General features: G+C 46.3%; 1 protein-coding gene across 5 annotated transcripts in view; it reads right to left on the bottom strand.

Annotated features, from left to right (window-relative positions):
• The window catches only part of DRP2 (dystrophin related protein 2), a 46,522-nt gene that overhangs the window by 4,198 nt on the left and 19,963 nt on the right, over positions 1 to 22,361 (bottom strand). For 4 of the 5 annotated variants that reach the window (XM_044235197.1, XM_044235196.1, XM_044235195.1 and 1 more), the window contains 19 exons: positions 21,671 to 21,827; positions 19,735 to 19,855; positions 18,235 to 18,503; positions 17,687 to 17,833; positions 17,176 to 17,254; positions 15,616 to 15,676; positions 15,242 to 15,303; positions 14,137 to 14,211; positions 11,953 to 12,154; positions 11,644 to 11,729; positions 9,884 to 10,041; positions 9,381 to 9,547; positions 7,084 to 7,195; positions 5,772 to 5,908; positions 5,378 to 5,443; positions 5,061 to 5,126; positions 4,103 to 4,246; positions 2,223 to 2,460; positions 245 to 365 (listed from right to left, as the gene is read on the bottom strand). In XM_044235197.1, coding sequence (XP_044091132.1) covers positions 245 to 365; positions 2,223 to 2,460; positions 4,103 to 4,246; positions 5,061 to 5,126; positions 5,378 to 5,443; positions 5,772 to 5,908; positions 7,084 to 7,195; positions 9,381 to 9,547; positions 9,884 to 10,041; positions 11,644 to 11,729; positions 11,953 to 12,154; positions 14,137 to 14,211; positions 15,242 to 15,303; positions 15,616 to 15,676; positions 17,176 to 17,254; positions 17,687 to 17,833; positions 18,235 to 18,503; positions 19,735 to 19,855; positions 21,671 to 21,827 — 2,468 coding nt within the window. The remainder of the gene's footprint in view (positions 1 to 244; positions 366 to 2,222; positions 2,461 to 4,102; positions 4,247 to 5,060; positions 5,127 to 5,377; positions 5,444 to 5,771; positions 5,909 to 7,083; positions 7,196 to 9,380; positions 9,548 to 9,883; positions 10,042 to 11,643; positions 11,730 to 11,952; positions 12,155 to 14,136; positions 14,212 to 15,241; positions 15,304 to 15,615; positions 15,677 to 17,175; positions 17,255 to 17,686; positions 17,834 to 18,234; positions 18,504 to 19,734; positions 19,856 to 21,670; positions 21,828 to 22,361) is intronic. The other variant, XM_044235199.1, reaches the window with a different exon arrangement.

Here is a 22,361-nt window from a genome sequence, read left to right on the forward strand (position 1 = left end):
TGCGCACTGAAGGACAACCCTACAGCATTTGAGTCTTCTCAGCATGACGCCTAGCACATAGGAGGTGCTCAGTATACATGCGTGGAATAAGCAAACAAATGTACTGGTCAGTAAGCCCATGATCCGTGATGCTAAGCTCAGAGCCATGAGGAGAAACCAGTCCCAGCCCTGGCAGGACCTTGGGCAGATCTGGGGCAAGATGAAACCATGGAGGAAGGGGATGGGCGGGGCCCAGGGAACTTACCTGCAGCCTCAGTATCTGGAGTGGTCTGTCCCTTCTCCTGGGGGTGACTGCTTTCTGACTGCTGCGGAGAGGAAGCTAGGGACGAACCTGCAGAGCCATTGCCATCTGATTCGGTGGGTGGCTAGCAAGAGGGAAGGCATGACTTGAGTGGCTTTGCTTTTCTGACCTTACTTTAACAGACTCCTGAACTTAGAAGTGGTTTTAAAGACCTCATGCCCATTCCTTTGCCCTGGGACTTGAAGAAGTTTCTGGTAGTGTCCCAAACAGTGGCTTCCCCTTTGAAGAAACTTTTTGGAATATTCGGTTACCAGTTACCTTCTTCCTTCAACAACATAGGTCAAAGGCTCCCAGTTCTTAAAAGGATGATGCTGTACCTAAAGGTCTCTTGCTGTCATCTCAGCTATAAGGAAACTAGTTAGAACTTGGCTCTCGCTGAAAATAGAGAGTTGCATACCTGATCCTTAGTTCATGATATAATATATGTTAAGACCTCCAGGAATTTATCTAGAGGCTATCCCTTGGAAGGTCCAGGGGAGAGGCATGGGGTGGTATTACTTGGCACATATAGTGATAATACAGTTGGCCCTTGAAAAATGTAGGGTTTAGGGGTACTGACCTCCACCTCTGTGCAGTCAAAAATCCACATATAATTTTGACTCCCCCAAAACTTTACTAATAGCCTACTGTTGACCAGAAGCCTTACTGATAACATAAACACTAAACAAACATACAGTTTGTATGCATTATATGCTAGATTCTTACAATAAAGTCAGCTAGAGAAAAGAAAATGTTATTACGAAAATCATAAGAGGGTGTCCGGGTGCTCAAATGGTTGAGCGTCTGACTCTTGGTTTTGGTTCAGGTCATGATCTTGGGGTTGTAAGATCGGGCCCCAAGTCGGGCCCCCTCTTAAGACTCTCTCTCCCTCTCTGTCTGCCCCTCTCCCTCTCTTTCCCTCTCTTAAAAAAAAGAAAAAGAAAAAATCATAAGGAAGGGAAAATGCATTTATAGTACTCTACAGTAAAAAATCCACATATAGGGGCACCCGGGTGGCTCAGTCAGTGAAGCATCTGCCTTTGGCTCAGATCACGATCCTTGGGTCCTGGGATCCAGCCCCACATCCCCACATTGGGCTCCTGCTCAGTGGGGAGCCTGCTTCTCCCTCTGTCCCTGCCCCTCCCCCTCACACACGGGCACACATGTGTGTGTGTATGTACATTCTCTCTCTCTCTCTCTCTCAAATAAATAAAATCTTTAAAAAATCTGCATATAACTGGATCCATGCAGTCCAAACCTGTGTTGTTCAAGGGTCATCTGTAATAGGTAACATTTACAAAGCATTCACTATAATCCTAGCATCATGCTAAATTCTTTAAATACATTATCTCATTTTCATTTGCAATTCCACGAAGTTGAGAAGTTATTATCCCCATTTTACAGATGAGGGAACTGGGGGTAAGTGAGGCCAAGTAAATTTCCTAACAACTGGCAGTCACAAATTGGCTGAGCCACATTCATACCCAGGGCTCTAGAGCTACACTAGGTCACATGTATGAGCTCTCCAAGAGGAAAGCAACAAATTGGAACAAAGAGCCCCCTTCCTGGCCAACATCTTTCTCTCACCCAGCACGCCAAACCTTCTCCTCTCCAGCAAACATCACAGCAGCGAAATCAAGGTTTTGGATGATTATTTGGGCTTTGTTCCCTTGATACCAGATTCCAGTGGGTTGTGGGGAATTGAGCTCTCAGACCTGGCAAAGTGCACACCAGCCTCTTCCTTCCTCCGCCTTCCCTAATCATTGGCAATCAGTCAGTCAGTCGTCAGCCCAGTTCTCTTCAGAAAGTCATCCAATAGCCACCGCCAAGGAGGAACCAACTGTTCCTCTGCTTGTGGCACCACCCCCAGCTCCCCATGTCTCTGGAATTGGTGGAGGCATGGGCAGCTCTAGTCCCTACTCCCCACCCTACCCAGGCTCACCTGCAGGAGCAGTTCCCTTAAGCGCTGCAGCTGGGACTCCAGTTGCTTATTGTGATCCTCTAGGATCTGCATGCGTGTCTCCAGGCGGCTCTTGTGCTGCCGGAGGATCCGGGCCTCAGCCAGAAGCTCCTCATTGCGGGGGTCCTGTGCTACCTCTGCAGAGCCCTCAGCCAGGGTGGGGGCCTCAGCAGCCTCCTCGTGCTGCCACTTCAAGCGCTTCAGCTCTCCCTGGAGAATCCTGCCAAGGAGAGAGGAGCCATGACCTTGGGCCCTGACAAAGTACTGACTGTCCAGCTCCAAGATGTCCCTTTATACTGAGCGCTGAGCAGCCCCTTTACTGACCCAGCCCCACCCCCATCCCAGCTGTGTTCAGTTGTGCATGGCCACATCCATTCTTCTCCAGCATGCACGTCATTTCCTTTGCCATCCTTGGGCCTCAGAGCAGAGAGAACTGACATTTCATCTAACAAATATCTCAGGGCTTTGATGTGCTGCTTCAGGGATTAATTCTGACCTTCAAATTGTGCAGAAACACAGTGTGCAAATAAGTGAGGCATTAGGGCCACTGACTCACCTACTCCATTTTTAGATTTTTAGATTCCAGTGGAAGTCAAACAAGAGATCACCCATCTTGCCTCTTCTGTACACTTACCCTCCTCTTTGGCCCCCTTTTGAACACCCCTGTTGAGTCATCAAGAAACAGATTCCAAAGAGAAGGTCTACTTTGCGGAACATTGTGTTTGATTTGCAACAGAATCGCTCTCTCCCCAGTGCTTCCCTGGGTCGACCCACTGCTGATCCAACGCAGTGTTTCTCAAACTATCTGTAGGTGGGGGTTCAATCACTGTGGACCAATAAGAGGTCCAAATGTCTATGGCTATGACTAGTACACAGCTCACGTCATTCATAACTTGCCACACAAGTTCAACAGCACTCTAACGGATCTATACCTGATTCCATGAAAAGTCCATTAACTGGGTGCCTGGAAGACATGGCAATGTCGAGTTGCTACACAAGTTTCTAGAAGCTGACATTCTACATCTGTATTCATCTTGTCTTGAACCGGTAGCGAACACTAGGCAGAGCAGCCCTGTTCTAAGGACTTGCCACTCCAGATAGTCTGGGGGCCAGCAGCATGGGCATCCCTTGGGAGCTGGCTAAAAATGGAGAACTCGGGCCCCATGCCAGACCTGTGAATCAAAATCTGCATTTTACCCAGCTTCCTAAGTGACTTGTATGCATGTTAATGTTTGAGACGCACTGGTCTGAGCAATACTTTGGGTTCTAGCAAATGCCCCCAAAGTGGCTTGAACCCTTTGACACAGGCCCCTACTAACACCTGTACTTTGTGGAGATTAATGTCATCCTTGTAATCTTCACCTTCCCCCTTGCAGTCCTCAAATACTCCATGCAATGTCACCCTTCTCTTGTTTTATTACTTTCAGTGAGTGATAAGTACCTCTTTCCATTTCAAACACTGAAATTTCCTCGAGGGCACAGACATGCATTCACTCTTCTGTATTCTCTGTGTTTGCACTCTCTACTTGCATCTACTGGGTACTTGAAAATATTTGGGTTGGGTTGAAAGGATTCAAATAATGATTAGAATAGCTAGCATTTATTGAACCTTTACAATAAGCCAGGTACTGGCTAGCCCATTTATATGCCTGAGTTCATTTGAAATTCACAAATGATGCTAGGAGGTAGGATCCTAGGGACCCTATTACCATCATTCTTATTCTGTAGGTGAGGAAATGGAGGATCACCAAATGGAAGTTGCTTGTTCAAGGCCACACAGGTGGGATGTGGAAGTGTCCAGACTCGAAATTAAGCTGTTTGACTCTCCAACCCACACAGATCTGTGCCATCACCACACCCACCGGTTCTCATCCTCCAAGTGTGCCAGGATCTTCTCTAGCTCCCCCTTGCTTTCTGTGGCCATGCTGCCTGGGGCCTGCTGTCCAAGGCCAGGCTCCCGGTCTGTAATGGGGCTGGAGTGCCGCAGCAGGTACTGGTCCTCATCTCTGTGTGGGTGTGGGGAGAGAAACAGAAGTGGCTAGGCAGTGAACCAAAAAAACATCTCAGGGCATGAGTTCTCAGCTCCCAGCTCAGGACCCAGGGGACATAGGCTGGAAGATTCACTTCTAAGTCACAGAGAGAGGGAAAGTCTATATATTCAGGTTTAAGAGGGATGAAAGTGTTTAAAGGTGGCAGAGGCCATGGTTGAGGATAGAGGAGGGAGGGTTTTCAGGATACTGGGGCTTCTGGGTTCTACCTAAGCAATGGGCCAGTCACCTCCCAGTCTGTGCTGTTCCCTGACCACTTCATCCTTAGCTTCCTCACCCCCCAAGGGTACTCACTGCCCAAGTTCCCATCAGGGCCAGCTTGAGCCATTGGGCTCGTAAGCCCTCTAAGCTTGCCAGAGACCTCTCTAGGGATAAGGGTCCCTTCTCTGAGCTATAGCACTAGGGAATCCCTCTGGTCACACTTCGGTCCAGTCCGCAGTGTCTCCCTGGGGTGTGGCACTGGACAGGGCTTTAAGCAGAAGATAATGGTTCATTTCTGCGACTTTAGATGAGGGCACATTCTTCTGCCTTCAGAGTTAGGCATGGAAGGACAGGTTCTTGCAAGAGGAAGGGACCTGGGCAGATGGCAGCTCAATGGATAGAGGGCTTCTATTACTGAACACTGTGCCCAGAAAGCAGCCTTCCTTCCTTGGGGCCTCAAGGACCCTAACAACCATATGTCCCTCCCCTTGAGGATACATCCTTCCCAAACAGTAGAAGAGGGATCCCAAGGAGAACTATTCCTGGCAAATAGGCAGCTGTGAATACTTACATGCTGTCATCTGGGGACAGGCTGTCATTAAAGAAGGAACAATTCTGACTTTCCATCTCAGCAAGCCTGAGAAGAAGGGCAGGAACAGAAAGGAATGCAAGATGTGGGGCCTGCTTTCATCTCAAGGACTCAAATCCCACAGCAGGATTATCAGCTTCAGGGGCTGCCCCAACCACCTCTGAGTGTGGGGCCTCGCTGGCTGCCACATATCCCACCGTGCACACCCCCCTGGTCTTGACTCCATTCTCTTTGCCCTCACTGAAGACCCCCTCCCCCTTAGACTCTTTAAAATCTCCCTCCCCCAAACCTGGCAGTACCTGCTGGCAAAATGCTCAATGCGGGAATGTGTGTCAGCATGTGGCAACATCGGGGAAGAAGCCAGCCTAGAAGAAAGCCGTGGGCTCAGAGGACCAAGGAATGGGCAGCGGAGCTGTCTGTTTCCTTGTCACCACCCTCTCTAAGCACCACCCCCAACACTGAACTAGGCAGATGGGTAAGAGTTGATGGGAACTGGACATAGAGACTGGATTCTAATCTATTTCTAGGGCCAGCTCCCTAGTCAGACCCAAGTTGACTTTCTCTGTTGCTAGTCGGGTTTGCCTCAAACACCCCTCTAGCCCATCCAGGGGGCTTGGCCCCTACACAGGGCAACCCATCCCAGCTCGGCAGGGCCCCCAGCCACCCACCACCCCCCCAGCCCCTGGTACTCACGTCTCACTGTAATCAGCCTCCAGTACCGACTGCACAGGCAAATAACCTCGCTGAGGGTGTTTGCTGAAATAATGCTTTGAGCGGAATTTGTTCTTTAAGGTTGTGGCAAAGTCCCTCATGTTCTCGCTGGATGTGGTCTAGGGGGATATAGGGCAGAGGGACTCATCCCAATGGCTTTGGGATGCTGGGGAAGTGGGGAGGCCCCCTAGAGCAGGGAACATGACGGGTCACCTACTCTTACTCAGACCTACTACACCCCACTCCCAGAGAAAGGCCTAAAAGGATATACTGCCAAACTGTGAACACTGGTTGCCTCTGAGAAGTTAGACTGGAGAGGTGGGGGTGAGGCTGAGAGAGGAGGACTTTCGTTTTTGACTTTATACACCTCTACAGAATTTGAATCTTTTACAGTAAGTATAAACTTGTTAATTTCTAAAGTATCTTGATATAATTCCTGGGGGTGTAGAAAATGAGGCGGAGATAGAGGATTATCAGTCTGCCATCTCAAGCTAGGTTTCTCTGTATGTTTATTTTGAAATGATAATAAAATAAAAGTAAAGGAAAAGCCCCCTGCTCCCACTGGGTCACACACGTTCCTGTAATAACACACTCTGGAAAAGAGATGACGATGTGGAGAGATGGATTATGGGAAACCATGTTGAAAGATTGGGACTTTGAAAGCATCTGTGGGGCAGAAAGGGATAAAAGAGTTTGGGGAGTAGAGCCCACTCAGGGAGCTAACTTGGGAGCTATGGGTCCGGAACATAGCAGAGAAGAAATTCTGTGTGTGGAGTCTGAAATGCTGACCAACCTGGGCTCAGGTGGCTACGAAGGGTGCAGTTTCCAATGAAAACCAAGTGGAATTTGGGGACCCGGGTAAAGAATATACTCTTTTTTTTTTTAAACCTCCAAGAGACTAAGTAATTGATTTGAGCACAAACTTTGGAATTGATGAGCAGGGATGGAAGAAACAACAAAGTAGCAGGTAAAGACCAGGTAATGAGAATAATGCAGGAAGCTAGCTAGGCAGGGGAGCAATGGAAGGAAGGCCAGTTGCCTGGAACTGCCTTGCTCTCTCTATTTTTTCCCGAGACTTTGCTCAGCACAAAAATAGTAAATGCTATTTAAATTGCCATGAGCGTCCTGGGACGCTATAGCCAGGAATTCCCCAAACTGGTGAATCACCAGGACTGTTGGGAGAATGTTCCCCAAAGGAGAGCAGAATATATTTAGCCCATGCTCCACCAAGTGGATCAAGGACCTAGAACCTGATTGCTGCCTCCCCCTCCCGCTCCACTCAGAGACTCCGTACCGGGGTGTAATACTCCATGATGGGGTAGTGAAGCTTGTTGCCTTTGCTGGCCCTTCCTGTCAAGAAGCATGTCTGGCAGATGTCCACGTTAAATTGTTTCAGACTCCGGTACCTTGGGGAGACGAGAGGTGGTTAGGACAGAGAATTCAACGTACCCTAGTGACCTCCCCATTTCTCTAACTTCCAGATATATGCACACACTTTAGAAGTAGGCAAGGCATGGAGTCATAATGGGCTCAACCTCCCACACATAACAGTGGCTGCATCCTCTCTAATCTAGAGAGTAGCTGTACTCTAGCTGTATTCTAAAGACGATAAGCCTCCATGAAATCTACATGCTCAGAGTCCCAGAAAGTGTGGGAAACAGCATTGCCTCACCATCTTTTTTCAAAAAGGAGGCAGTGGGCAGGGGTAAAGAGCTCATGATATCAAATAGCTTTTTTTTAAAAAAAAAAAAGATTATATTTATTTATTTGAGAAAGAGAGAGAGAGCCAGCACAAGCAGGGGGAGGGGCAGAGGGAGAGGGAGAAGTAGGCTTTCCACTGAGCAGGGACCCTGATGTGGGGCTCGATTCCAGGACCCCGAGATCATGACCTGAGCCAAAAGCAGATGCTTAACCAACTGAGCCACCCAGGCACCCCTCAAATAGCTTTCTGAAAGAAGAAGTCTCTGAAGGGTCCCGTCTCACAGGTATCATCACCTACATTGGAAAAGTTACACTTTCAGGACTAAGGATCTTATTCTACCAGCCCTGGGAAAGTTGGCTAAGTTATTTCCAAAACTTGTTTATAATAACAACTCGGGGTGCCTGGGTGGCTCAGTCAGTTAAGTGTCCGACTTTTGATTCTGGCTCAGGTCAGGATCTCAGGGTTGTGAGATTGAGCCCCATGTCAGGCTGACTCTGGGCGTACAGCCTGCTTAAGGATTCTCTTTCTCCCCCTCCCTCTGCCTGCCCCCCACCACTGCTCATGTTCTCTTTCTGTCTAAAAAAATAATAATAATTAATAAATATAATAATAATCGTATTATTACTGAATATTGACTAGCCCTTCAGATCCAGGTCCAAAGCCTGGCTGAACTGCCCAGACCAAGTAGTACAGAAAGGTGAAAAGCCTAGACTTAAAGAAGTCAGAGGATCCAAAATCTAGTCCCGTATCTACACTCACCAACTATGTGAACTTGGGCAAGTAACACACCACCTCCGTGCCTCATTTGCTTATAAAAAGCAGCTTGTAAAGAGAATGCTTTCATGCTTTCAAAAGTTGAAAACTTGAGCATTTTATGATGAAAGCCAAATTCAGGGTAGTGGGAGGAGGAGGGGAATATAACTAGGGAAACTTTAAATATATTGTGATCACACTTTCTTTCTTCAGCTTGTTGGTGGGTGCATACCCCAGTGTAACAAATACCCCAGAGGTCACAAATACTCAGAACTCATCACATCCTGATTATTTTTCTCCTGATTATTTTTCTATTATCTACACACTTGAGGTTCAGTCTAACACTAGCATATCTGCAATGTGGAAATGCTGTCAATAGTATACAACCAGGGGCATCTGGGTGGCTCAGTCAGTTAAACATTCGCCTTCAGCTCACATCATGATCCCAGGGTGCTGGGATTGAGCCCCACGTCAGGCTCATTGCTCAGCAGGGAGTCTGCTTCTCCCTCTCCCACTCCTTCTCCTTGTACTCGCACTCTCTCTCTCTCTCTCTGACAAATAAATAAATAAAGTCTTTAAAAAAAACTAATATACAACTATGCATCTCTTCTCAACCTCTTGTGGGTAGCTGGACTTCAGCCATAGTGGGAGGATTTATGCCATGGAAATTAGCAAATACTACAAATCAGCTTTGGGTTTCTGTTTGTTTATCTTGCTTTCCAGGGAGTCCGCTGTGAACCATTTGCCAGCATACCATTTGATATAGAGGTGTTCTTCTTATATGTCAGGATGCCAGGGCTTCCAGGTTCTACTTAACATTCCCTGGGACACAATGAACAAATGACTTCCCTCTCAGTGCTGTTTCCCCATCCCACCCCCTTTCACTTTTCTGTACATCTTTTTGTAGGTCTGGAATACTTCACTAGACAGATGAAAACAAAAGAAGTATTTCACCATTTCCAATTTTTTTAAGATGTCAAATGTTCTGCAGTGGAAAGGATTACAACAATATAGAATGGTGTGTCATGGATGAGCTGTAATTATATAATTATGGAATATGTTGTTTCATAATCTATGATTCTATATGTAACATGGCCTCTTTATTATTATCAGTCCACAGGTGTTGCCTTCCCTACCTGAAGCCCTTGATGGGGCACTGCCTACAGATAGAGCATTTGGTCTGATGCTTCACTTGCTCAGCAATGGTGACCCGATGCAGAACAGCCAGCCACACCATGGATTGGGGCTCCAAGTTGACCCACTCTAGGAACTGTGAAGCTTCAATGACTGGCTTCCCAGTGCTCTAGGGAAACAAGAAACCCAATGACAATGACTGAGGCCCTTGTCCCCACAATGGCAGCCCACAGAGGGGCAGGAGAACCAGCAAGACCTGGGTTAGCCCATGGCCTTTTCTACAGAGGTGTCTACCTTCTGCCTTGTTCTAGTTGAGCTAGCAACCCCCTCCCCCATAAGCAGGACTCTGACCTTAAAAGCCCAGAGAACCCTCTGCTTTGTTGTTCCATCTGAACAAACTCCTTTACATTTGAGTAGTTCATCTCATATCAAAAGCCTCGCTCTTAGTTCTCCCTCCCTACTTTCCACCCTCCCTCTCATCAACCCTTCCCAGTTCCATACTCACAAAACGGAAGCAACTACGGACACTGGGCTCCACATTGCTTCCCCCAAAGGCTGCCACTTCCCCCAGCTGACGGGGCACCTGAATGGCCTCATGGAGCAGGACACCGAGGTGGCGCTGGTCACACTGGCTGCCTGAGTTGGCTACTTGGCTGAAGAGGTCTGTTGACCATACCATAAGTCATGGCCAACCCCGAAGCAGGAATGCCAGAGAATGGTGTAAGGAGAAGGAGCAGAAAAGAAAGACAGGGAAAGAGCACATTGACTTAGCTAATGACTTTCAAAACTGGAATACTTAAAGGTCCCTCCCTGACATCCTAGAAGACCATGAGTTCTAAAATGAGCATTCTCTGAGTTCAGAGAGAAAAGGAGTGACAGATGCAGAGATAGAGAGAGAGAGAGAGAGAGAGAGAATCATAAACAGAGGCAGAGATGTAGACAGAGAGCAGGGTGCATTTGAGACCTATGCCAGACACAGATATGACACTGCTGGGAAAACAGATTCTCAAGAAGCAAGATGTGGGGCTTAAGGGTGCCTGAACATGAGTCCTCTCCAGTTCGTGTAGCTCATGGAGTCTGACACTGCAGTAAGCACTCAATTCTCCACACAAATGGAAAGAAACACTGGCATGAATAATCCGCAAAGAGGAGATGATCATCTAAGAATTACCTCTAAGTGTTTGTGGAAAAGACTATGGTATTTATATTTGAATATGGGCTATATCTGCCCTGTGAGAACTACTCCCGCCCGATCCCAACCTTAGAAAAGCTCCTTCAAAGGTTCTTGTCTGTCTCATACATGATCTATGGCTTAGAAAATACTCTGAAGTAGAAGGCAGATAGCCTGAGTTTTAGTTCTGGATCCATGATTGACTAGCTTGGAGGACCTTTGGTAAGTCAGAAACCTCTCTCTGCTGCAGTTCCCTTGCTTGTAAATCCAGGAGAAATAATCACTGTCCAGTCTTTCTCAGAGGAATGTTGGGAGAAATCAATAATGTCATTGCTACAAACTTGCTTTGCTTTGTCTCCTTCCCCACAAAGCTTTCCCAGACCCCTGCCATCTCTCTTCTGTGATCTGATACAGCACATACCCTTTGCCATTCAGATTATTCTAATTAGCACTTTCAAAAATGCTTTCTGTGGACTTCCATTGCCTCCTCTGGACTGTCAACAACTTGAGGCAAGATCATGTCTAATAGAACCTTGGGCTTACCGCACTTAGCACAGAAAAGCACAAAATGCTGTAGTGAAGACAGGGGATGGAGGGGAAGAGGAAAAGTACTAGAAACCGAAGAGATTACAAACTGCAGACATATATACTATTTACCTCCCAATAATAATCCTGATGGGGATTAGTGTGCCCGCCCATGAAATCACATGGGAAGTCTCCAGTAGAATGTGTGACATGGCTTGACCTTCAGACTGGGAGAGAGCTAAGCCTGATAGGCCACAGGGGAAGGGCACCAGAAAGTCAGGCTCTTGGATACCCCAGTATGCCCACTCAGAACTTGGTCAACTAATTACATTGGATCAGATGAAGCCAACCCCCTTGGAGTGACACTGGAAGTAACAGCAGGCCTTAGACCCATCTTAGCCTTCAGCTGTCGTGCATTTTTTGCAATAGCCTGGACCACCATTATAATGTAGCCTGAGTCATTTTCTGCTGAGTCCTAAGACCTACCTTCTGCTTATTTACGCCCTTCCTCCAGCCACTACACCTCTCCCTCTGACCCATTCCACTCCAGACTGTGGAGGTGTACTCACACTGTAATTTTTCCTTCACTTCCGTGCCACACAGGCATGCAATGCCAGTCTTGAAAGACAATGCCCGCATCTTCCCACTGCGACCACTAGGTTAAAGAGAAGAGACTGAGAACATGAATACACAGAACAAGTTAATGTCTTGACATTAATTTCCCTCACAGAGCTGATCCCAGTAGGGCTCTGTGCCAACCATGTCCCACACTGAGCTAAGTCCAAGTCCACTGTGGGAACAACCCCTTCTCACCATGCCCACCTCCAATGGTCCCATTGGATTCCATCTTGGAGGCTTCCAGGGATAGCAGCCCTTACCTATCAAAAACATTGAGGAGCCAGTTGAGACTCATGTCCACACAGAGTGGCACATTGACCAGGATGCCTCTTTCCTCCTCTAGCCGTTCATATAAGGCTGTGAGGCAGTGAATGACCTCTACCACGTCCATGACATGCTCACTGGCCTGCAGATCATGCTCATTGAAAATCTCCAGGGCTGTGGTTAAAGTTACCAGGTCCACTGGGGAGGAAAATTAACGGGGAAAGGTTAGCCAAGAGCAGAACTCCCAAGTCTAATCAAGAAGTTAACACACCAGCATCACCAAATTTGACTTGATCTCCAGACCCACCATTTGTAAGTAGATCCAAGATTGCCCTTCACTGAGACCCTTATCCCAATAAGGGGGATGGCAGCAAAAGGCCCCCTAAATTAACCTAAAATGTGTATATACCCCTATGTTCTTTGACATCAGTTTCAAATAGAATTCATGCTTTTTTTCCCCATGATCCTTTAGTCTTTCAAAGTTAAATCTTTTTAATTTTATATTTTTCTTATTCTATTTTTAAAATTTTTCCTCTTTCCTATTTTCATGTTTTTAACTATTTTATCTTATCAGTACATTTTTTTCCAATTTATTTATTTTCAGAAAAACAGTATTCATTATTTTTTCACCACACCCAGTGCTCCATGCAAGCCGTGCCCTCTATAATACCCACCACCTGGTACCCCAACCTCCCACCCCCCCGCCACTTCAAACCCCTCAGACTGTTTTTCAGAGTCCATAGTCTCTCATGGTTCACCTCCCCTTCCAATTTACCCAAATTCCCTACTCCTCTCTAATGCCCCTTGTCCTCCATGCTATTGGTTATGCTCCACAAATAAGTGAAACCATATGATAATTGACTCTCTCTGCTTGACTTATTTCACTCAGCATAATCTCTTCCAGTCCCGTCCATGTTGCTACAAAAGTTGGGTATTCATCCTTTCTGATGGAGGCATAATACTCCATAGTGTATATGGACCACATATTCCTTATCCATTCATCCGTTGAAGGGCATCTTGGTTCTTTCCATAGTTTGGCGACTGTGGCCATTGCTGCTATAAACATTGGGGTACAGATGGCCCTTCTTATCAATACATTTTTAAAATCTTTTAAAATTTTCATTGTTATAGTCATATTTTATCCCTTCATTGTATTTAACCTTACTTTTTGTATACATATAGGTTTTTTTCCCTTTAAAATTTTGGGATACAGGGCGCCTGGGTGGCTCAGTGGGTTAAGCTGCTGCCTTCGGCTCAGGTCATGATCTCAGGGTCCTGGGATTGAGGCCCGCATCGGGCTCTCTGCTCAGCAGGGAGCCTGCCTCCTCCTCTCTCTCTGCCTGCCTCTCAGCCTGCTTGTGATCTCTCTCTGTCAAATAAATAAATAAAATCTTTAAAAAAAAATTTTGGGATACAATTTCTTATAATCAAAATATATCCTAAATCTAGCACATGACTTTGTTCTAGTCTCCAGCCTGACATCAGTTTCAAGAAGATGGTAGGATGTGAGGAAATTCACCTCCTTTGCTAAATTAACTCCAAAGGGGTCAAATCCCATTTTAAGTTTCTCTGCCTTCACACACATTTCACTAGCAAATAGGTTTGTCTGTGAACCTTGTTCTGAGGATCGAGATACCAGTTATGAAGGCTCAGGTATGCCCGGGTAAATGTGACAGACCTCAGGAAGACTTTCTCATTACCCCCAAACCTGGAATCAGCCTAGCCAGACATGCCTGGGCTAGGAATATTGAACGGATTGTGTCCCTAGGAAAGGCCAGAGAGCACATTTTATTTACAGCCACGTTTCCCCATAATGACTGGCACTTGCTTCAATAGCTCCACCATGTTCAGTAACTGCAAGAGGGCAAGATGGCTCCAAAGCTTGGGCTGGGATACTTTCTGTCACAAAACAGTTGCTTGACTCTCCATGTTGGGCACAGAAAGGACAAGGAGGATGATCATCATGGATTACTTTGGAAACAAGTCTGGGGTCTGGGGACCATGGAAGGTGCCTGGAAAAAGCAGGTACCCACAGCCAGCATCTCCCAGTCTTTGGAGAATTCCCACCAAGTCAGTCAACACCCTGAGGCTGAGGCAGGATAAAACTGGAAAACAGCCAAACAGATGAGGAAGAGTGGGGGTGGGGTGAAGGGTACAGAGATGTGCAATGGGAAACTTACAACGCAGTGCTTTCTGGACTCTGCGTAGCTTCATGGCAGTGCGGTAAGCTGAGAATTTAATGTTGTTCAGATCGGCTGCAAAGAATGGAAAGAGCCACACTCAGATCAAGGAAATGCAAATTAAAACCACAACAAGATACCATATCACACCCACCAGCTTGGCACAAAATAAAAGTCTGATAATAGCAGGTGTCAAAAAAGACGTGGATAAATGAGTAAGGCTGGTGGAAGCGTAAACTGAAACAATCACCTCAGAAAACAACTTGGCATTGCATAGTAAAATTGAACATTCACATAGCCTACAGCCCAGCTGGCTGTGTATCCTAGAGCAGTGATTTTCAAACATTTATTGACTAAGATGCATGGTAATACATGCATTCATTGGACATCATGGTCCAATATTACACCCATGTGTGCATGTATAAATAACTGAATCAAACATTTCAGGAAACAATATCTTGCTTGATTTGATAGAGTAAAAACATAACAAATTACTAGTAAATATGACTCTTGCTAAGGATCTGTTGGGCTTTCAAATTTCCTTGTCTATTTACAATGCACTGAAATGATGTTAGACCTGTAGACTGAAAAACATGCACAGAACGCGTGTACAAGAGCTCCTTAGCAGCACTATTCTTAAAGATTGCAAATGATAAACAACTCCAAAGTCTATCAACAGTAGACTGGATGAAGAAACTGCGGTGTATATATATAATGGAACACTCTACAGCAGGGAGAATGAATGAACCATATTCACATGCATCAACACGGATAATATCTGCAACCTAATGGTGACTCTCTCTTAATAGCCAACACTAAGGTGCACGAAAGTCACACTAACCATAGTCTGGACAGCGTCATTCAAAGCAGATCTGATTCACATATCTAAGCAAAATTCCCTAATGTGATAGTAAAAGGTCCAGGAGGAATGTAGAGCCTCCAGTTGAAGGGGGCTACAGAGGGGAAAGGAAAGAAGGCTGCTGGAGAAATGAGAAGGCACTCACTTGCACCCCCGCCTGCTTGCTGAATGGAATTCCCTTCTGTTCTTATAGGGAAATGGCAGCTGTATAGATCTCTACCCTACACAGGAACCCCAAATTCTTACCCAGGGTTTGGTATAACTCCGTCATCTTGGGATGGTCCCAGCAAGTGGTCTGTGCCTGGTGGCTACAAACAGAGGCATCAATAATACCAAGGTCCAAGCCACCCCCCATAACCCCCTCCCCACGTGTGTGTGTCACTTGGTGATAGGTTAAATGCAAGGAGCTGCCGGATCCCAGGGTGACCCATGATGATCCCAAAGCACAAGCATTCACCTTTAGCCAGGTAGAATCTTGAGCTCTTGAGATGAGTAGGAGGAAAAACCAGACAGGATGGAGGAATCCCAACAGATAAGGAGGGATAGGGAGAAAAAAAGACAGGCAAGGGAGGGGTTGTGGGCAGGTGAATGGCCCACTTCTAATTCAGATGGTCACTCACTTGATGTAGTAGGGAACTTTATTGGGTGAAATTGCTCTTTCCCAGGGAACCTGCACAGAGGCTGGTAGAAGAGAAGAGAAAGAGAGAAAGAAGTTGGCTGCTTATGCTCTTTAGATCCCCAGGGACTCCCCTGCACTCTCCTCCTGAGTAAGTGGTAAAGCCCAAAAGGGGAGGCCTGACTCGCCCTGCCAGCTCTTAACAGCCCCTGAAGGTGCAGCAAAAACTGATGGACGCACTGTCTCCCTGATGTTAGGCCAAGGGAAGAAGAAATTGTCACTGATACCCTCATGTTTCAGAGAGGCAGCAAGGGCCTAAACAGGAATACCAGGCCTCAGCCACCCTGACGATCTCTTCCCTGAGAATCCTGCCATTTCTACCCATTCTGTGCTGCTGTGGATACGAAGTGGACCCTCAAAGCCCTTTCCCCACGAGGTCAAGCTTCTTGGTACTGCGGTGCAATGGGGAATGCTACTGCCCGTTTCCCTCTGGTGAAGAATTCTAGAAAAGGATGCCTTTCTCTGCTCCATGGCTGTATCTTCCAGATGGAAGGAGGGTTTCGTGACCTGGCCAACCTCCTCACTACAGTTTCCCTTTGTATAAGAGCCCACTGGAGGTAGAGCTGCATGCCAGTGATTATAAGAGCAAGAGTTCTAACCACCATTCACATTTATTGAGTTCCCACTATGAGCCAGAGACTGCTAAGTGCTTTGCGCGCATAGCTGATTTTCATATCCGTATATTCTCACCATCTCCACTGCTGCCATCTGACCTGGGTCACCATAATCCCTCACCTGGATGATTACCATATGCTTCCTAACAGGTCATCCTGCTCCCTCTCTTGCCCCCCAACACCCTGACTCTGTCGGATCATGTCATCTTTCTGCCCAAACCCCTCCAAAGTCTCCCAATGCCATTTCGAGTATAATTCCAAGGTCTGACCATGCCCTACAAGGGTACTCTGTGCCCTGGTCTCCTGCTACCCTTCTGATCTCCTACTTCCTCCTCTCTGTATTACTTCTACCTCAGCCTCCCTCCTGTTCCTCAGGTATGTCCCTGCCTTAAGGTCCTAGAAGTTGCTATTCCCTCTGCCTGGTGTGCTCTTCCCTCCCTCAGATATCCACGGGGCTCATGCCCTTGTGTCCCTGAGGTTTCTACTGTTTCGTTCACTGAGGTAGCACCAATGCTGAAACACTATGAGGGCCCACATTAGGTCCTCAATAAATGTTGAAAAAATGAAGGTATTTAACTTCCATAACCCTATGAATTAGGTAATATTTTGTCCTCTTTTTACATATTGGGAAAACTGATGGTCAGAAAGGTTAAGCTGTTTTTTTTTTTTCCAAGCTTGCCCAGCTATTAAGTTAAGGAGCAGTGACTCAGACTTGGCCTCTCTGACCTAAGAGCCTGTCTTTTCAACCGCTCTACTAGGCTGCTTTATCCTTACAGCTTCTTGGATGCCAGGATATCCTGGGCTCCTACCAGGCCCTGAAGGGATGAGAGTAGACTCTCTTGGAAGGTAGCTGAGGTTCTGCTAAGTGAAGTCTAGTTTGTCTCACGTACAGGAGAGGAAGTGCTGTGAGCCAGGCCCGAAGTCCCGGTGGGCATCCTGGAGCTGCTTAAGCCTCTCACCAATTGATACCTATGGAAAGAGGCAGAGAGTCAGTGAGTTCATTCCAGAGATTTAGTGCAGAATTTCCAGGCACCTCTGGAAATCTTTGTGAAGTCCTTTACAGGCTATCTCCTCCCATGGTCACCATCTTCTGGCCCTTCCACATCACTCCCAAGGGTCAGAGAAGAGCATCCTTAATTCCAGGCCATAGTCACTCCTCATCTGCCCTTGTCTACCTGAATGCCTGCATTTAGACAGGCCCCTCTCAGATCTTCATTTCAATTACTCCCTGCAGCTTAGAGGTTGAGAAGTCTGTTCCCTGGCCCGAAACACTCTACTATTCTTTTCCCACGTAGGTCCCACTTTAATGCCCTTTCACTTTCTTTTGGCCTGAAGAATATTTCCCCCAACCTAGTTATATCTAAGCTCTTCCCTATGGCTCACTCCAGGCTTCTCTTCTACCTGTAGTTGTTTCCAGCGGACATTGATCTGCTCCAGGGCTCGGGAATTCTCCATTGACAAGTGTACATCAGAAATGGCAAGTTGGTGGGCCAGATCATTCACCAATTTCACTCCATCTTTCATGGGAGAGAATTCTTCTTTGAACAGCTATAGAACCAGAACCCAAGTCCCACAGCAATCAGAGAGTGGGAAAGAGGAACCATTAGTCATTCACCACAAGTCCTCCCTCTTCACCCACAAATTTTTGTTTCAACAGCACGACCCAGGTGCTTGTATTAGGCCATTTGGACTCAGGTGTGGGCGGCTACTGTCCTTATCCTCTTCCTTTCCAACTCTCAGAAAACGGCAGGGAAAGAGAAGACAGTGGAAGGACAGTGGAAGGACAGAGACTCCAACTAAACCAGCCCCCATATCCAGCACATAAACTGGGAAAGACTCGGTTGCTGTCTGGTCCACCTTTCTGTAGGTGAAGTGAAGCTTCAGTAGCAGGGACTGGGAGGAGTGTCAGGTCTCAGGGTGGACCATAGCCAGGCTACAGGCCTGCATACCTTAAGAGCCTGAATGTGCTCAGGTAGTGAATCAATGAAGAGATCCCCAATGGGCTCCCATGTGGCTCGGACTCCCTCAGCCTGTGTCAGAGTATTGCTTAATTCCTCCATTGCTCCTTGGATCTCCAACAGCTGCTCCAGAGTGCGCTCAATGTGGCGGTGCTGGTCTACACAGCGGGCTGTCAGCTTCTCCCATAGTTCACTGGCTACTGTTGCCTGCTTCCACACAAAGCGGCTAAGGTTCTGAATCCGTTGTCTGGGAGAGGTATCTGTAAGAGCAAGCAGGAAGCCGGGTCAGGCCAACCTGGCAGGGGCAGCCCAGGGAAAGACAGAGACAAAGACAGACCTTTGTAAAATGTGTGTGTTTATGCGTGTGTGTGTGTGTGTGTGTGTGCTCCTGTGTGTATACTTAGCACTGCGTGATTTATCACATGTGTTGATTCATGGCTCCCCTACCACAGTCAAGAGACCTTGTTGTTACTTTCCCCCTACTATGAGGATTTCCTCATATTCTCAGAAAAAGGGCAAGGTAGACTATGAGTAAAATATTTTAAGAGGTGCAGCGAGGCAAATCATCCAGAGTTCTATTCACATGACTCTAGAACGTTATTTTGCGTTAGTGTCTGCTGCCCACTTCCATCCAAACCAGGGAGACATTTTATGCCCAGGAGAGGTTAGCATAACTCGCCCAGCTTTTCCATCTAGGCATCCAAATTGGAGGCTTCTTCTTCCTCTCTCAGATTTCCCCTCAGGAGGGGATTTAGACCCCCCAAACTCCAGGCTTGTCCTATCTGAGGCCCCCTGGTCAGTAAATTGACTACTAGCCTCCCATTGAGGGGCTGGAAGTAAACAGAGCTAGTCAAAGCTTTAACAAAGGACTCAGTTAAAAAAGGGCTCTTCCAGGCCATTCATAGCCAGTATTGAGAAGCTGAAGACTCTTCTGGGAGAAGAGGGCCTGCTGGGCTACCACTCATACCCAATCACCATGAATCCCCCACTGCTACCTTAATTAAACCTAGACCTAGAGTGGCCTACTCTACCCAGGAACGGGACCAGAAGGCACAATAAATTTTTTTCCTGAAGTGTCATCACCTAACTTTTTAGATTTTAGAAAGATTTTTTTATTGTTAGCACATCACCTCATGTCTATGTTGGAATGAAGCAGTACGTTTTTAAGACATACTACTACTACTTTCATTCACTGAGTCAGCTCAATGTGTTCGAGTCCTTTGTGTTTTTTTCCTTTTTATGTCTCATTAGAAGGCCATACATGATGCTCCACAGAGCCACATACAGCTTTGGGCCACACACTGGTCTCTCCTACTCCAGCTTCTGTTCTCTTTGCTTTTTCCTGCAATGTGAATCTTGCTCCTTCCCAACTTTGGACACCTAAGAGAAAATTATCCTCCTAGATAACAGCTGAGAAAATGAGTTTGGGGAAGGCAGGAGGGTGTTTAGCAGTTCATTGCTAAGAAGGCAAAAGAGGGGAAGACCACCCACCTTTGCTCTCAGAACGAGGATCCTCTAATTCCTCAAATGGGTGCTGGGACAGGAAGGCCTGAGCTGACTCCAGCACAGAGTAGATATAGGGGCCCCGAGACTTGACATCTTCCATAAAGGCCTATGAAGTTTAGCAACATGGTCAACAGGGAAGTAAAATTTTTCCATTGCTTTAAATTCCATTCTGTAATTGATGACCTTTCTTCTCTTCAGTGCAACTTGATCCTTTAGCATTATGTATCTTCGGGCTACCCAGACAGAAAGAGGTGCAGTCCTCCGTATAGGGAGAAGAATGACTCTGACACTGGGAGGTCTCTTTAGAATGACATGGGTCTGTATATGCCACAAGGTAGAGAGAAATGTGGAGATTTGGGGTTGGGAATCTTGGTTCTCTGGAAGACCCAGAAAGTTCCCGATGAGGGGCTTAGAGAAATCAAAACCAGATAGGTAGGATTTATATTATAATTTTAATTAATTTTTTGTTGAAATATAGAGAAGAGTATACAAATCAAAAGTGGACAGCTTGAGGAATTTCCATAAAGTGATTCCATATCTGTAATCAGTACTGAACTCCGTCAAGAACAGAACTCCGTCAGCATCCTAGAAGGCACATTCGGTGGCCCCTTCTGGGCACTATCTCATTCTTCCCCTTTAGGTAACCATTGTCCTGACTTGTAATACCACTGATTAGTTTTGCTCATTTTGAACTTTATGTAACTGGTATTATACAGTACATACTCTTTTTGTATCTGGCTTTTTCTCACTAAACATACTGCTTTTAAGAGTCATCCATGCTGTGGCATGGGGTTAAAGTTTATTTTCTTGCTGTACTGTATTCCATTCTGCATCCACCTTTCAAATTGAGATAAACTGACATATATGATTATATAAATTTAAGGTATACAACATATTGATTTGATACATTTATATTGCAATGTGATTGCCATTGTCACCTTAGCTATACCTCTGCTCTATCACACAAGTACTTCTTCTAGTGCATCCTGTATTCATTTTTAAGAAATAACTGTTGGGGGGGCGCCTGGGTGGCTCAGTGGGTTAAAGCCTCTGCCTTCAGCTCAGGTCATGATCCCAGGGTCCTGGGATCAAACCCCACATTGGGCTCTCTGCTCAGTGGGGGAGCCTTGCTTTCCTCTCTCTCTCTCTGCCTGCCTCTCTGCCTACTTGTGATCTCTGTCTGTCAAATAAATAAATAAAATCTTAAAAAAAAAGAAATAACTGTTGGGGTGCCTGTGTGGCTCAATGGATTAAGCCTCTGCCTTCAGTTCAGGTCATGATCTCAGGGTCCTGGGATTGAGGCCCATATTGGGCTCTCCTCTCAGATCACAAGTGATCTGATCTCTCTCTCTGTGATCTCTCTCTCTGTCAAATAAGTAAACAAAATCTTCAAAAAAAGAAACAGGAAAAACTATTGCTAGTTTCTGATTACAATAGGTAATATATGTCACCAAAATCTTTGAAATTTCAGAAAAGTATGAAGAAGAAAATTAGAAAGAACTCTAATTTCATCACCTAGCATTAACCATTGTGAACTTTTATATATAGTTCCTTCTTATGCTTTTGTATGTGTGTATACATGCGCACACATCTATACAAATTTTTGTACAATTGAGATCCACCTTTATATAGCTTCGTATCCTATGGGTTTTTTTTTTCACTTAACATTATATTATGTTCATTTTCCCATGTGCCCACTAAAAATCGGGCAGGATTTGAAAGAAGGCCAATTTCTGATGAAAGGGCTGGGGAGAAAAGGTTTGACTTACTCTGATGAAGTCCAAAACAGTAAACTGGATCCAGCCTCTTGTTACTTCAGGTGTCTAAGCACAGGCTAGGGACCCATCTGTCAGAATCCTGCAAAAAATATCCCTTCCCAGCTAAAAGGCTACACACCACAGCCTCCATAACTCAAACCTACCGCATGTGTCTCCTTCTCCTGTTGCACCAGGGCCACATCCCCTTGCAAGGGCAGCTGAGCTGACAATTCCTCATCTTTTTGGCTGAGCCAGTCGATAATCTCTTGGAGAGGGAGCTGAAGCTTTCCACTGTGGTCTGAGAAGGCCTCAAGGCGAGCACTGCACACAAGGCATAAGACCAGTGATTTTTAATCTTTTTTTTTAAGTGGCAAAACACTTTTCCCCAAATGTTTATGTGGAGCTTTAATACATAAAACAGATTAAAGAGGAGATGCTCTGGTTGAAGTGGGAGGAGGCCCAGAGTCCTCCCTTCTCCTCACCCACAGAAGTTCCCAAGGAGGGGTGCCTGGGTGGCTCAGTGGGTTAAGCCTCTGCCTTTGGCTCAGGTCATGATCCTGGGGTCCTGGGATCAAGCCCCCGCATCGGGCTTTCTGCTCAGCAGGGAGCCTGCTTCCCTTCCTCTCTCTCTGCCTGCCTCTCTGCCTACTTGTGATCTCTCTCTGTCAAATGAATGAATAAAAATCTTAAAAAAAAAGAAGTTCCCAAGGCACCTTCACATGGAGTACAGTACTAAAAATCAGTGGGGAGGTCCATGGGTGGGGAACATCAGAGCGGACGTCAGTTAATTCAGTTGTGTGCCCACATCAGGCTGGGGAGGAAACTGAGCAAAGGCATTACAGGGGACAGCTGTCT

The sequence above is a fragment of the Neovison vison genome, chromosome X (assembly GCF_020171115.1).
Source record: "Neovison vison isolate M4711 chromosome X, ASM_NN_V1, whole genome shotgun sequence".
Classification (NCBI taxonomy): Eukaryota; Metazoa; Chordata; class Mammalia; order Carnivora; family Mustelidae; genus Neogale; species Neogale vison.